General features: G+C 39.1%; 1 protein-coding gene across 4 annotated transcripts in view; it reads left to right on the forward strand.

Annotated features, from left to right (window-relative positions):
• Window positions 1-15,726, forward strand: part of eys (eyes shut homolog) — a 183,194-nt gene extending 167,468 nt beyond the window's left edge. For 3 of the 4 annotated variants that reach the window (XM_082557788.1, XM_082557790.1, XM_082557791.1), the window contains 7 exons: window positions 4,431-4,613; window positions 7,005-7,171; window positions 8,140-8,284; window positions 10,265-10,427; window positions 10,680-10,852; window positions 10,973-11,134; window positions 13,038-15,726. In XM_082557788.1, coding sequence (XP_082413914.1) covers window positions 4,431-4,613; window positions 7,005-7,171; window positions 8,140-8,284; window positions 10,265-10,427; window positions 10,680-10,852; window positions 10,973-11,134; window positions 13,038-14,230 — 2,186 coding nt within the window. In that variant the 3' untranslated portion in view covers window positions 14,231-15,726. The remainder of the gene's footprint in view (window positions 1-4,430; window positions 4,614-7,004; window positions 7,172-8,139; window positions 8,285-10,264; window positions 10,428-10,679; window positions 10,853-10,972; window positions 11,135-13,037) is intronic. The other variant, XM_082557789.1, reaches the window with a different exon arrangement.
• Window positions 15,727-15,779: the final 53 nt, after the last annotated feature.

A 15,779-nucleotide genomic window follows, 5' to 3' on the forward strand; every position in this document is an offset into this window, starting at 1 on the left:
GAAAGAGCAACGTCTCTGATTGGTGGCGGTCGCTGTTATGTTGGAGGTGTTTAAATCCACAAAGGTTACTTAGTGTAGGTCACGTAGCATTGTGCCATATCAATAACTAAGTTATTCTTTACTACAGATGTGCAACACAAACTACAAATTATATTCAGTTATCACTGGCTACCAAGTTGTGATTCACGAGTCTTTAGCCAATGAGCATGCAGTGACATACCACTAAATCCTTAATTTTGAAATATAGCATGATGGATTTACAAATGATACTTAACATATCCCAAAATGAATGACTAAACCTATAAACTGAGTAAACTGCATCCTTGTCTTTCACTGTCCATGACAGCTAACGTGGTTTAAAAATGTTTTTGATTTCAGTCAAATGTTTTAGAAAAATGAGATACCTAGAAAAGATTAAATAGATTTTTTTTTTAATTTCATACAATTATCTTTCTATTCTATGATGGTTTCTGTATTATTTTATGTGACTGTTTTCCAAAAAGTAATGCCATAAAGAAGAGGGCTTCACAGGTCATGGTTCTCAGAAACAAAAGGTTTTGCTTGACTAAACTGGCTGTGGTGGCAGCAGGGTGCTTGGCATATAAGTCGCTCAGCCATGCCACAGCCCCTGTCAGAATCTCAGCACCCACATGCCAAACACAGAAATTTAACCTTCCAGTTTCACACTAAGTATATGGCTGACATTTGAATTTTAATCCTGATAACATCAGACAAGATCAGAGACAAACTGATCACTCCTAAGGTCTCCTGCCTTCCAGGACTACTTGCTACTTTGGAGCTTGTTTCCTAACGTGGTGCCCTTAGCAAAATACCAGCCGTGATAGCACGGCAGCAGGGCCGTCTTTTATTTATTTTTGTCCTTCTATTGTGTCTATTAGGACAGATGAAACAGTAACAATATGGTTTGTATTTGTTTTCTTAATGTCATATTTTCAGTTCTTTGGTTCAGTTCCCATCAGGTGGTCTGAACAACCAGGAAATGGAGGAAAGGCAAGACTAGGAAGCAAAGCTGAAATGCCTCCAGAATCAAGTTCATGAAACATTCATGCGTATTGAAGATGCCTTCACTCAGAACTATTAATGTTGTACCTTTGTACACAAGTTGGAATACCTCCTGTTAAAGATTCATGATTGGAATTGATAGAAATAAAACATGGAAAATGATGTACCGCATTTTCAGTATATGATACTGTCAGTATAGCACATGTTCTTACAGATACAGATTTATATATTTTACTCCACACTTAGCTATAGTGTGTGTCTTACACTAGTCTTGTCTGGTAATTATACAGCTAAATGCTGTTTCATCTTTATAATTTTATGTGTCAAATTGGTGAAATGACATATTTTGTTATGTTTGAACTGTGCCAAAAAAGGGGGAAAAAACGATTTCATGAAATTTTAGTGTTACTTTCGTCTTCTTGACTCTTTCTGGAAGTTCACTTCTAGTTCACGGACACTTCCTGGGTTTTTTTTTGCACACGCAGCTCTGACTACAGATGTTCAGGGCATGTGCAGGTCATGGACCTTTCAGATTTAGTCCGTGTTTCTTATTTCAGCTTGGATTATCAGCCTTTTGGGGGATCATTATCCTGTTGTCAGGTTTTTGGGGGTTTTTTTTAAGTTGTTGTTTTTTTCTCTTTTTTTTGCTTTCATGCAATACTTGAAATGATTTTTTTCTATCCATTTAAAATTTGGGTGCCACACAACCCTAAAGCAGTGCATTTCCAGTGCGACGTCTTATCAAATTGGGTTCAGTTTTCTTCAACCATACAATACTATTGGTATTATATGGTTTTAGGAGCCAGGTTTTAACTTTAGCTTTTGACAGTTTCCAGCAAACCTTAGTTGAATACTTTTTGGGATGGTGACACAGGTAAGGTTGTTCCATGCATACCCTGTTTATCAACACACTGCACGCCATCAGCTAACCCATCCCATGGATCTGCTTTGTCTTTCAGCATAGCAAATTGCACAGCTTTATCAGAAAGTTTTCTTGCTCTTCCAGATCTTGTCTTGACTTCCACATCTTCCATCCTCTGCCACTTCTTAATGACATTTCATAGAGTAGATATTGCAAGCTTGAAGCGCCGTGATATCTTTTTATAGCCTTTCCCTCCTTTGTAGGCATCAATTAGCTTCATTTTCAGATCTCAGTACTTGCTTAGAGGAGCTCATGGTTTTTGAGTGCTACCATCAGCTCTAGCAGTCATCAGCTGACAATTATAAATTCTTCACCTGCCATGCAAGTCTTAATGAATCAAATAAGACCAAATAAATTCAAAAAGTTCTAAGACTTTACATGTTGCAGAGTTCAACAACTTTGTTTAACCTTCACGAGTTATTTTAATGTCTTTTTTGCATTTGCATATAATCAATCTTAAAGAGCTTCACTCTTTGAACAAAGTGCAACATTATTGTCGATTAGCAATTTAGTTTAGCAGTGGTGTAAGTTTTTCTAAGCCTTTCATTCTATAGAAACTGAGAAGGTGTTGTTTGCCCAGCATTTATTTATCAATATTTTTTTTTCAGCTGAGCTGCATACTGTATACATGCAGTTTTATGTCTGAATTCATTTCACGATCCAGAGCTGCACGTCACTCTGTTTTTCCTCTGCAGCTCCTGTGCACAGTATTACACAAACACACAGCAAAGTTGAAATGCTATGTAATATTATTCGACAGGATGTGGTGTTATAATCCACAGATGGATGCACTTCGTGAAGGCAGTCCATAAGCTTCTTTGTTAATAATATGTTCCATAACCACCAGTTCCACTCAACAGTAGGTACAAGAGTTAGCTAAGGAAACTATAAATGGGAACTGTATGCCAATATACTATTAATGTAGTAGTAACTGCTTAGTGAAATTAATGAGTAACAGGAAAACATAAGATGTACAGTAATGTGCAAAGGTCTCTAACAACCAGCTCTTATTTCTTTATATTTTGCTATGAAAATGGGAAGTTATGTCCACTGTTCTTCTAACACAACCTGAGCTCTCTTAGAGAAGCTTTCTTGTCATTTTTTAAGTAGTCTTCAGGAATAATCCCCCAGGCTTCGTGAAGACCAATCAGAGCTCTTCTCTGGGTGTTGGATGCCTTTTTGTTTCATCTAATTTAAGGTGATTGCACACTGCTTTAATAATGCTGAGATCTAGGCTCTGGACCTTCATAACATATCAAATATGTGGCGTTCTTTAAATTAGCTCTGTTTTATGTCTCTTGGATGACACAAAATTAACAACATATGCAAAATAAAAGAAACTTTGGTGCATTGGATCTATACAGTAAGGAACTTTTAGTCTCGAAAGATAAGATGCTCAGTAATTAAAAAGGAGCTGTTTAATTAAAGATATACAACATCATGAAATATTCACCACTTACACAAAGAACAATTTTCATAAGCAATGGCACAAATGTTAAGTCAGTCAAAGTATGGAAATACATTTTCATGATAAATTTTGGTCAAATTATGTATTTACAGGGATAAACTATTTCACATAGAAACACAGCAGTTCATTTAAAACATATATATTTTAAGGGTGCCGATGTGGAAAGAAAAAGAGAGTTTAGTTGTTATTATAGGGGAAAAGCATCATGTTTAATATCAAATCAACAACAGCACAGTTTAAAAATAGGTGTTGGCTCTATAACATGGTGGCCACTACACTACAAGAAGCAATAGACAAACACAACCAGCTCTAGCAGACTGGAGATGATAACAGAAGCATTTGCGGGTTTATTAATAATTTAGCAGCCAAACAGAGCTGAGGGCAGTCGCGGAGGGGTGCTCTGAAGCCCTCTAAGCCATCTCCTGGGGCTGAAGAAGAATATGCAAGGTGTTTGAGTGAAGAAGAGCAGTTTTGTGTTTGAATCCACACTGCAACAACAACCACGTAGCGGCATGTAGTTTTCAATAAGCATGGGCAAATTCACATTGAATCCCCTGTGTAAAATCAAGTGGATGGGTATGCTGAAATGGAGTACAAGCAGGATCATTACTGAATCAACGATGCGTTCAGAATAAGTAAACTTGAGACTGTTATTGAATATCGTTGGGGTTACTGCAATACCCTTGTGAACAAAGGGTACGATGCTAAGCTTGCTTGGCAGAATCCTTCCTAAACAGCTACTAATGAAAACAGAATAGGATGAGAAAAGGTGGTAGTATTTGAAAACAGGTCATCATGCTTGAGCAACGGATGAGGAAACGTTTCACCAACTCCTGGTCTGTATTGTGTGGCAATAGTGCCATCTTTTGGTAGGCTCTGAGGTGAATGATGAATCAGACTTCTTACTTTGAACAAAATGAACACACATGCACCGCAGAGCCTGCAGCAGCTAATCCATAAGCATGTACAGTACAAATGTGAGCTTTCGAGCGTGTTCTGAATGTGTTTGATTTGCAGCCGTCAATATCACTCGTCCCAGATTCAGTGGAAGTGATGAGTTTGGTTACACCTCCTTCGTGGCTTATTCCTCCATCCCGAGCCTCAGTTTCTTCTACGAATTCAAGCTGAAGTTTACGCTTGCAGACAGTTCCTCTGCCGTCAAAGACAACCTTATGCTGTTTGCTGGACGTAAAGGACAAGGTGAGCACAATCCTGACACTTGGATAGCAGTTTACATTATCTATGAGCTCCAGTGAAAAAACAATTTGAGAAGTTTGCTTTGTTGGTTTTAGTTTCCAAACTGATTTGAGGATTTTGAAAGAAACACTAGTGCAATTTAGTGTCACCTGCTGTGTATGATAATGGCTGTCTAATGGAGTTCCACAAGTCTTTGAGATCCTCCGTTCCCTAAGGATTTTTCTTTCTTATGAGATTTTCAGGAATTAATGAGTTCAACACTTTGTTGATTTCTAAACGCTTGTTGTTTTTTACTTTCAAAAGAAGCATTCCTCGGCTAAAATCAACACGTGAACCGAGCTTCTTAAAATAATTAAACAGCTAATTAAATTAGATGGACTATTAGGTGTAAATGTGCACTGTTTTGGGGTCAGCAGGGTCTCCTTTCTGTGGAGCCAGATTTGGAAGCTATGCCTTTGTTCTCAGCATATTTCATTAAAGTAATAATAAAAAAAATAATGATGGTAATGAAATAGAAACACTAGATCATGGGTCTTGTGCACTTGTTTCTTTTAAGAGCCATCAAGGTGGAGGCACAAAAAATAAGAGTAATATGAATGATGAAAGACTCAAACAACTGAAGAGCATTCTTGAAATGTTACAAATTCAAAGGTGCAATATATTTTTGAGGCCAAGCAGTAAAACTGCGTAGCCATCAAACACCATCATCTTCTCCTGCCCTTCTTACTTCTTCTTCCAGAACCTTCGGCAGCAGGTTTCATGTCTGCAGCTTGAGCACTTCGTTTGTCACCAGGCAGTTAGAAGTAAATTTATATGCATACGTCTCCAAACATTTCCCCACTTGTCAAAAACTTGCTGCCATTTTGAGGAAGAACAAATCAACTGTGTCAATGAAGAATAGGGGTACTGCAATCATTAAAAATGTGTTTGCCTGTGTCCCTAAATTCTCTGAGAGATCATACCAAAGTTGAAGTCGACCTAAGCTGCGTTGATTAATTGACTTGGCATATGAAATTTTAACAAAATGTTAAACGAGAGTATTTGAAAAGCCAGGCCATCCTTTTTCATATCTTATGAATACACATCTGCATCTGTAACCACCAACAAATGGCCGTCTAGATCATTTTATATAAGGAGTAGTATTAAATAAGTTTGCTTTTTTTTTTGTAGAACTGCTTCCCTGAGCCATTAAACAGAATGAAAGATGAAAGCAATATTGGATATAACAAATGTATCATCCTTTGTCAGTCCACTATCTGATTAACAGCTTTGGCCGTGCTTCTTTCACACAGCCATTAAAGTCCATTAAAAATCTCAAAATCCAAGTTTTAACAAGCCCGGTTTATATTTTCAAACTTACTACTAAATATCATTAAACAAGATCTGGTTGGCTTGATTAAACTCATCTGTCTTTTATATCATTTCCAACATCAAAGTTTAAATTTTCCTGAAAATATAACGTTTGCAATGATCTCTATTACTGCACCGCTGGGCCTGTTGTTCATTATAGTCAACACTGGAGAAACTACTCCAGCTCTGCCGGACTTCATATTGAAAATACTCTTTTTAAAAATCATTCGACATATTTTATTCATAGATAAATCAGTTAAGACCCACAGCTACTTTAAATTTCTCACCATAAATATCATCCTCACTGCCTGGTGGAAAGCAGAAACGACACACTTGACCTCAGACTATCTCCGTCTTCTCGTGCAACTATCTGTCATAACCTTACGTTTAAAATCAATGACGAATTTCGCTGCATTGAGAGACGTAAAAAAGCCCAGAGCATCTTTTTATTTGCAGTTCTCTCATGAACCGAGACCCTCTTAGAAAAACTTTTAACTTACCCTATAAATCTAATCGCCAGGACAAACAGTGGAATGAGACCACTAAAAAAAAATTATTTTCAAGACTTCCACAACTTCATCCTTTTATGTTTACTGAAACTGTGTTCATTTTGACTCCAGGAATTACTTTCCAGACATCTGACTTGAATATAGATCAATCAGAGATAGATTGGCTAACTTTCTGCAACATCCTCCTTATCATACAACTCAAACGTTCAGCTAATCCATTATAGGTCTCACACAGACAACAGATCATCACTCACAAGTTGTACTGAAAGAGCTTCACAGACAACAAAGCCTTTACACATCGTCCCACCTCAATAGAAAACTACTTTATGACTCCACAGCAGCTGGACTCTTTTGTTTGGAGGTCATGGAATAGCTGTTCTTCAGTTCTCGCTCTATTAAGATAAAATTATCCATTTAGGAAAACCATTGTGTTTAGTCAAAGTATGTAAATGTATTAATGAAAGTGGAGCACTTTATTTTGCCTGTGTATTTTGAGTGTACTGTGTTGGAGGGTAACTTTCTTCATATTTTGTAGGCAATGATGGGGACGACTTCCTTGTTTTGGGATTAAAAAGCGGAAGACTTGTACACAGATTCAACCTCGGATCGGGGATAGCAACCATCGTTAGTGATCGACTGAACCATCAGATCAACATCCACACCGTCACGTTTGGAAGGTCTAAGAAAACAGGATGGCTGAAGGTGATTTGAAGATGACTGTGTCCCTTTTGGTAACTGTATATGTCTAGTGTGCTTACTGTATAGAGACATTCAAATTAAATCATGTAACCATTTCAATAAAATAGAGCGTCCCAGCCTAGAGGCACATGATCATTTAGTCCCAGGGTAAGTTTGAGGAGCTCACAAGATATTTAAAGAATCAAAACAACACCAAGATACACAAAGTTCTAAATATTTTTCTTTTGAAATACTGATTGCTTCGTTTGGTAATTTAATTAATTTAAATTAATCTTAATTTCCTTCCAATTAAGAAATTAGAAAAATAAATCGCTTAATGGGACTCTGCTAAAGTCAATTCTATTTCATTCATTTTTAATTTTGTAGATCAGACTTATCTTTATCTGCCGTTTGTACACATTAGGTTTCTCGAACATCTGAATAGATAATGCAAAGAGTATTAAAAGTGGATGCAAAGATTAACTGAGGGATTGAATGTATAATAGATTTACTGGAAGAAGGGATTTACAGTAACTGTGATAAACCACTCAGTGAGCCCTGTTTTTACTGTGCACGTAAGTTTTTATCTTGCCTTGTTTTCATAGTGAGGGCTGATAAATGTTGCCATACAGACGTGAAAAACATCAGGTTTTTTTGTACCGACAGATAATTTTAGTCCAATGATCAGGGTAAGAGTGATTTTTATATATATTTTTGCACCTATCTGAATGCTTTGGGAAAATCCGCATGCTGCAGGATAGATACTATCGAGACAGCGAGGGCTGAGATCCCTGGCGACTTGCCTCAAAGGAGGCGGTTTCAGGGATGTATAGTAGCTGCTCCCTAATAAGTAGACATACGCTGAATCAGTCAGTTACGAATCCCAGGTCACAGATTTTTATTGCAGAGTTAGCAGATTATTATAGAAAGTGTGCTCCCTCACTGACAGTGAGCCGTCTTGAATATTGACATTTCTACTACGTGTGTTTCAGGTTGACGGCCAACGTAACAGGACAGGATTGTCTCCAGGACCTCTGGTGGGCCTCAATGTTTTCAACCAGCTCTTTGTAGGTGGATATAATGAGTACACCCCTGAACTACTGCCACTTGGCTCCAGGTTCCGTCATGGCTTTCAGGGTAAGACTGCTACGGCTTTATTAGAACGCAGCGTTGCTATCTGGAATAAGAGCACTGTGGCTTGGAGTTTCTCCCAGGATCTCTGTCTTTTTGTAAGCAGAGGGGAAGGTGTGTAATGAAAAGGGAGTTACAGGCTCAGACTGTGTATGAGGCCGGAACAAAGCTTTGAGGTTGATTGTATCTGCGCCCTGTAATTGCTTTGCACCCAATACAGTGTGTTGTGTGTAAATCCATTCCTCTGCTGATAAGTCACTTGAACAAGTGTGCTATCCAAATAATCTTTGTCATCATCAACATCATTTATGCTTTCTCTCAGGTGACCTCATGTAGGAATGCTTTTTGCAGAGCATTCATATTGCCTGCTAATGTGCAGAGCTGTGACGCAAAATTGCCATGACCATAACGATGACAACAGCTATGAATATCATCACAACCATATTCAGCAGTCTCTGCACTACAGCAGTGAACCTTGTTATTATAAAATGTCATGGCAGATCCATTTGGGGTGAACAAAAGCTTTTTATTTTTAAGGACTTGAGCAATTTTTTGTGTTTGCCTATTCATCATCATCTGATTCATTTTTCTACTCTGCAAATAAGCCTTCAAAAATCAAATCAGCTGCGATAAAGCATCAGTTTGCCCATGCGGTATTAGGCTATCACAGTTCCCTGTAATGGTAAGCACTACCGGAGACAGGCAACACTGGTGGAACCATAACCTTTCTACTCAGGATGTAATGAGAACTCATGAGAGCCTAATCAGATCTGTGTGACCTTCATCGAGCCCTAATCATGATGGCTGGCAGTGAACACACTGATAATGCACTTCACTCCCAGTTATCAAAAGATCCACACTCCCCTGTGGAAAGAAGGAAGAAGAGGCTGTGTGGGTAAAAAAAAAAAAAAAAAAAAAATCAGTCATTTTAAGCTGTTGATCAAATATACAGAAATGGGGATGTTTATCGAGCCTGGCGTTTGAAAACTCTGATTTCATACCACTTTGATGCTGAAATGTTTTTTATTAGATTTCCTAAAAGATTTTGAGCTTAATTACCTTTCATTCTTGGACTTGCAAAGATCAGGGACATTAGAAAATGTTGTTTTAAAATCATTTTCCGGTTTTGTAAATCAAATGTTTCCCGAAAAAAGAACTTTGCCGCACACACGGGAAGGCTCGCTCGACTTCAGACCTCAGCTTTCGAGGTTCTTTTACAAGAAGCGATGCGCGCACAGCTGAAACAAAAATAATTATCTCGCATAATCTTCCTTATGAATCTGCTTCGCTTTTTGATGGTCTGTGTTTGCGGCACCACAACCATCACTCGAGTCTGCCAAGCAGACAGCATCATGCCATGAATATTCATGAATGAGCATGACATTTCCCCTGCATCCTGTTTATGCCAGTGACTAATGCAGCAGAGAGAAGGGAGTCTGCATGTGCAGATGACTACGAGGGCTGTGTTCAGGCCTTATATTTATAGAAGGCCTTGTGCTTTGCAGGTGCAGGCCAAAACAAATATTGTCTTGATAAAACTGAATTATGAAACCAATAAGCAAATACGACGAGAGAGAGAGGCGTGATGGCGTGATTTCATGGTGGGAAAACATTGGACTCGAGTCCTTCCAACTCGGGCATCTTGGATGCGAACTAGACGAACTGCAATCTGAGAGTTAACATCTAATAAAGTTTTGTGGGTTTAAGTGTATGTCTCCCAGCGTGAAACCTTCACATGATGAAATAAACACCCATCAAAGAAACTCATTTCAAACCGTGCACACATTGTCAGACGTGTTTTCGTTTGTGTTGGGCAGATTTTAGTATGCATACTTTTTGATCTCCGTACAAAGACAGTAAAGCGTGTTGCGTTTCATCTTATAATTTCCTATTAGGGAAAGACCGGAGAAGGAAACTGAAGATGAAATGAAATGCACCTCTGACTTGTGCGCAGGTTATCTCACGATGCGTTTGTTCTTTTCAAAGGGTGCATTTTTGATGTGCACTTTCGCACAAGGAGAGACGGAAAGTTCCAAGCGCTGGGTCATCCAGCCTTTGGGCGCAGCGTGGGTCAGTGTGGCGTCACCCCTTGCGTTCACGTTAAGTGCAGGAACGGCGGGACGTGCGTGGATTCCGGCTCATCTGTGTAGTAAGTGCAAATTAAACTCTACGTGGGCTCATTTTCCAATTGTTTCTAATGAGTCTCCTCATGAATAACGCATGTAGGTGTTATTAATTAGCACAATACAGTAAACAACGCTGTGCTTTATGTATATTTCCATATGCATTGTGACTATGCTCTAGTAACAAACAGAAAACCGGTTTCGCTGTGTGAATGCTGCAGAAGGGGAAGACGGTGTTCACAAGCTTTAACACAGTGTTTGACTGTGCCCGTCTGCAGTTGCCAGTGCCCATTTGGATGGAAGGGAGCGCTCTGTTCCGAGACCGTGTCAGTGTGTGATGTCGAGCACAGCCCCCCTCCTTTGTGCGCCCACGGCTCCACCTGCATCCCTCTGCCGAATGGATATACCTGCCAGTGCCCCCTGGGAACAGCAGGAGTCTACTGTGAGAAAGGTTGCCTCACTGAAGCTGTGACCCTCACCTGCATCTGTTATATTTTTATTAAATTCATATTTTTAAATAAGGCCTTTGCTATTAAATTCTTTAACTGCTAAATTGTTTTTTTCTGTTCAGCTGTGACCATCAGTGATCCATTCTTCAGTGCTAACCTCTCCTCCTGGATGTCATTCCCACCTATGAGTATAAGACACAGGACTGATTTGCAAGTGCAGTTCCAGCCGTTATCACCTGATGGCATCCTCGTCTACATTGCGCAACATCTCAGTGCCAGAGCTGGTGAGGACAATTAATATTTAGGGAAGCTTTGCTTTTATTAACACTGTGTTAATTAATATGATTGCTGTAACATATTAGGCCATTTGCTCTTTTACCCCTCTATGCCCTGCCTCCACAGCACTCATTACACATACCAATTGCTATGTGTAGCTAGTAGTTCATGCCCAATAAAATTAGCATTCAAATTTAAATATGGTGAATATAATTTCAGTGTTAAGTATACTTATTACACATTCTTATTTGTTTTCCTTAAGCCTGACATTAAAAATGTAGAACACGGTGCTTTGGTCCTATTTCTTAAATTATAATGTCAAATCCTCTCGTTGTCGACTGTGTATATCAGTATTCTGCTGAGTGTCATTTGATTGACAACAAAATTCAGGCCAACTTAGGTCAAAGTGAAACTTTTTATCTAAATATTGGAGTTATTAATCATGACATAAATGGTATTTTTAAATTCATCAATGAGTTTATTTATGGCAATCAATCCATGCTGCTCTGACAAGTTGGGAGAGAATAAAATAAATATGTCTTTAGTTCAACCACTTACAACCCACAGACATATTCACCTGTGAGAGGGCCTTGAAATATTGAGACACAAAGAGAATGCATCCTTTATTTTTTATATACAGTTAGGTCTATAGGTTTTTTCATCTAATTTCATCATTGTACAGCACCACAGGTGACTTTAAATCATTGACAATGTTATTGAAGTCTCTCTGCCTTCATTTTTGTCTGCAGTAACTGAAAAGCATGCTTTATTGGACTGAGATCAGGTGAAGAATATTCCATTTCTTTGGCTTCAGAAACTCTTTGGTTGCTTTTGCTGTGCGATTTGGCTCATTATCCATTTGTGAAGCAGATCAGTTTCCAGCATCTGACTGAATCTGAGCAGAGAGCGTAGCCTTGTGCACTCCAGAATTCATCCCGCTACTTCTATCAGCAGTCACGTCATTAATAAACACTAGTGACGCCCGCAGCCATACGTGCCCATGCCATCGTGTTTGACAGATAATGTGGTGTGCTTCAGATCATGAGGTGCGCCTTTTCCTCTCCATGGTTTTCTGTTGCCTATCATGTTGGTACAAGTTAATCTTGGTTTCATCTGCCCAAAGAATTTTTGGGGGGGCTGTGCAGGCTCTTGTAGATGTTTTCTGGCAAAGTCTTATCTGGCTTTCCAGTTCTGGCTTTCACTGGTTTGCACTTTGTTCTAAATTCTCTGCATTTCGATTCGTGAAGGCGTCTCTTGATTGCAGATCTTGATCATTTTAAGCCTGCTTTCTCAAGAGTGTTCTCGACTTGGTTCGATATTGTGAAGGTATTTTTCTCAACCATTCACTTTAGTGCATTTGCTCTTTTAGTAATATAGTAATAATACATCAAAATTTGATGAATTTGAGATTTGATTTGGCCACAAGCTTTTGCTGTTTCTCTGGTGGGTTTATTTCTCCTTCTCCTTCCATTAACATCTCTTGGGGTCTTCTGTTCAGTTCCAAAGAAAAGCCACCAAATAAAGTTTCAAAATCTTGAATCGACTCCAGATCTTTTATGTATTTGTCACAGAACAATAATTTTGTCCAATTACTTTTCAAAATAAAACTGAAATTCTGAAAATAGAGGGCACCTTTGAATTAAAGCTGAACCTTTGTATTTCAATTTAGAATACACTGTGGTGTAGAGAAAAAAATACTACAAAAATAAAATTTTAAAAAGTCACTGGTCAAAAAATTGTGGGCCTAACTGCATCTGTGTCTAATTTTTAGTTTTGAAAAAATCAATAATAATGCCCTTAGTTAAAAGACAGTACTGTGCACATCTAATATTAATACTAATCTTTACCACGGTAAAAGTAGAAGAAATTACTTTTTTCAAACAAGTTACTCATAAATTGTTTTTTCCACAGGAGACTTCTTCTGCCTCTCACTGGCATCTGGGTTTGTCCAGCTGCGATACAATCTTGGGGACGGCACCCACATCCTGCAGTCCTCTGAACAAGTGGACTTAAGCGGCAGGACCTGGCTCACGGTTAAGGCTGGCCGAACTGGTAACCGAGGCTTCCTCAGTCTGGATAACAAGGAAGTTAGAGAAAATGTGACTGAAGGCATGGCCACACTCGATGTTGCTACTGACGTCTTCGTCGGAGGCGTGTCGACTCTGAGCTTTGTCTCCACGGATGCAACTGTAGGGGATCCTGTGAGCTTCACTGGTGGCCTGCGAGAGATAACACTCAATGATCGAGAGTTTGAGTTAACAGAGAGGGGAGCTTTAAGTGGGGCCAACATAGGTGACTGGGATGGGACAGCCTGCGGGTACAAGGTGTGCCAGAATGGAGGTCACTGCAGGGCAACAAGTAGTGACTCGTTCACTTGTGTATGTCCACCATTATGGACCGGTTCTGTGTGTAACCAGTCTGTGAGCTGTGTAAACAACGTCTGCAAACATGGTTCCTTATGCGTGGCATCTAGTGTCACCTCGTATCACTGCATTTGCCCCTTAGGGTGGACCGGGAGGTACTGTGACAAGGAAATGTCCACAGGCACTCTGAAGTTTGTTGGAAACTCTTTTGTTAAATACTGGGACTCTAAATACAACACAAGAAACTTAAAATACACACAGGTTTCTTTCAGCTTTCTCACAGTCTCCAATGACAGTCTGATCATGTGGATGGGAAAGGCTGAACACGAAGATGATGACCACCTTGCAGTTGGACTTGAAGGGGGCTATCTTAAAATAACAGTCAATCTTGGAGAAAGACTTTCCTTCCCATTGGTTTTCAGAAATCTCACTCTCTGCTGTAACAAATGGCACAATGTCTCTATATCTCTAAATAGCACTGTTATTCAAGTGTTACTGAACAGCCAGGAGATCCTCTCTGAAAATGTAGATCCATTTGAGCGATATGTAGCCTTAAACTACGGGGGGCAGTTTTACTTTGGAGGGTTTGAACTGTACAGAAACATATCAGTTGTGACCTTGGGAATGTTTTCAAATGGCTTTGCGGGGAATCTTAGAAATGTCTGTTTGTTTGGAGATACCAAGCAAGGGCTGTTTCTTAAAAAAAGTGAAGGTTTTAATATCTTTGATGGAAACGAGTAAGTGAAACTGCAAGTTCTGGTCTTTACAACAGTAGGAAATGTACCTTTTAAGGTAGTTGATATTGTGTTTTCTAGTATTTAGTCATGTGAAAATCCAAGTGCACTTTTACCGTCTTCATGTTCTTCATACAGACCAAGGTGGAGATTTTTGGCTGTAATGCACAGTAGCACATTTGCTGAAAACCAAACAGCATATCAACACAGATGACTCCAACCGTCAAGCACAGTGGTGGAGGGGTGACGACTGGGACTTGGACATCTAATCAGAGTCGTTCATGAACTCCTCTGTACACTTAACTAAAGATTGTCCAAAATTGTGTCATGCAACAGGACAATGATCCCAAGTGCAGCAGCAAATCTACAACAGAATCAATCACCTCAACCTGACTGAAATGTTGTGGTGGAAACTTAAGAGCTGTGCAAAAACAAATACTCAAAGAGATGAAGGAATGCTGTAAAGGATGGGCCATAATTCTTTCATACTGATGTGAGATACTGATAGTCATACAGAGTAGTTATTTAAAGTTACTTAAAGACTGCCGCTAACGGTAGTCCTCCAAGTACTGAATCGTGGAGTGCACTTAGTTTTTCACAGGACTGCATATAGTCCTGTTTTTTAAAGCAATTGAATTGTACTACTTGTTTCTTCAACACTTTACATACCAGTTCTGAGTTGCACTTAAAATTCAGTTTGATGAAACATATACATTTAAAGTGTTAAAGGACAAATTAAACTCTCTGATTCCTTGGCTGACTTTTCTGATTTACATCACTTTCCAAACAAAAGGTAAAACTTAACATGACACCCATCTACCCATCTTGTTAATCCATTTTCTTTTGCTTAAGAGCTAACAAAAAGAAACATCGATGCACTAACCCCGCAAACTGCATGTCTTTGGACTGTGGGAGGAAGCCGAAGTACTCAGAGAGAACCCACTCACACAATGGGAGAACATGCAAACTCTACATGGGGGTTCCCCGTCAAGATGATGGATTCAAACCAAGGACCTTCTTGCTGCAAGGTCGCAATGCTAACATCTAGTTCCATCACATACAGACCACTTTGATTTTGAAGGGACCAGATGAGTGAATCTCTCCTTTCTGTCAGAGTAAAGATGTTTACCTACACATTAAACCCCTGAGATATCTTAATATAAAAAGTACAATTTCAACAGCACGTCTCACTTTTTCTATATGTTAACATGAAAATATGGAAACCATTCTGGTAGCTCAATGTTTTTGTTAATTCACAGAAAATATTAGTTTACCAAAATTTCTATAGATTGGTGAAAAAGAGGCACATTCCTATCATTTGTTTCTTTATTACTTCGTTCCTTTAACAAGAATGGCCACGGGGGAGGTCTTTATCAATAGGAAAAGCTGTAAAACTTAGTTATAAAAATACACTTTACTCAAAAACACATGCCCTCCTTCACTTTTCCCAATCATCCAGTGGGCCAGATCGGAGTCTTTGCTGGGCCGATTCTCTCTCCCCCCCCCAGGCCTCATTTTTAACACCTCTGACCTAGTTGGTTTTAATACATTTTTTA

This window comes from Aulonocara stuartgranti, assembly GCF_965226115.1.
Source record: "Aulonocara stuartgranti genome assembly, chromosome: 13".
NCBI lineage: Eukaryota > Metazoa > Chordata > Actinopteri > Cichliformes > Cichlidae > Aulonocara > Aulonocara stuartgranti.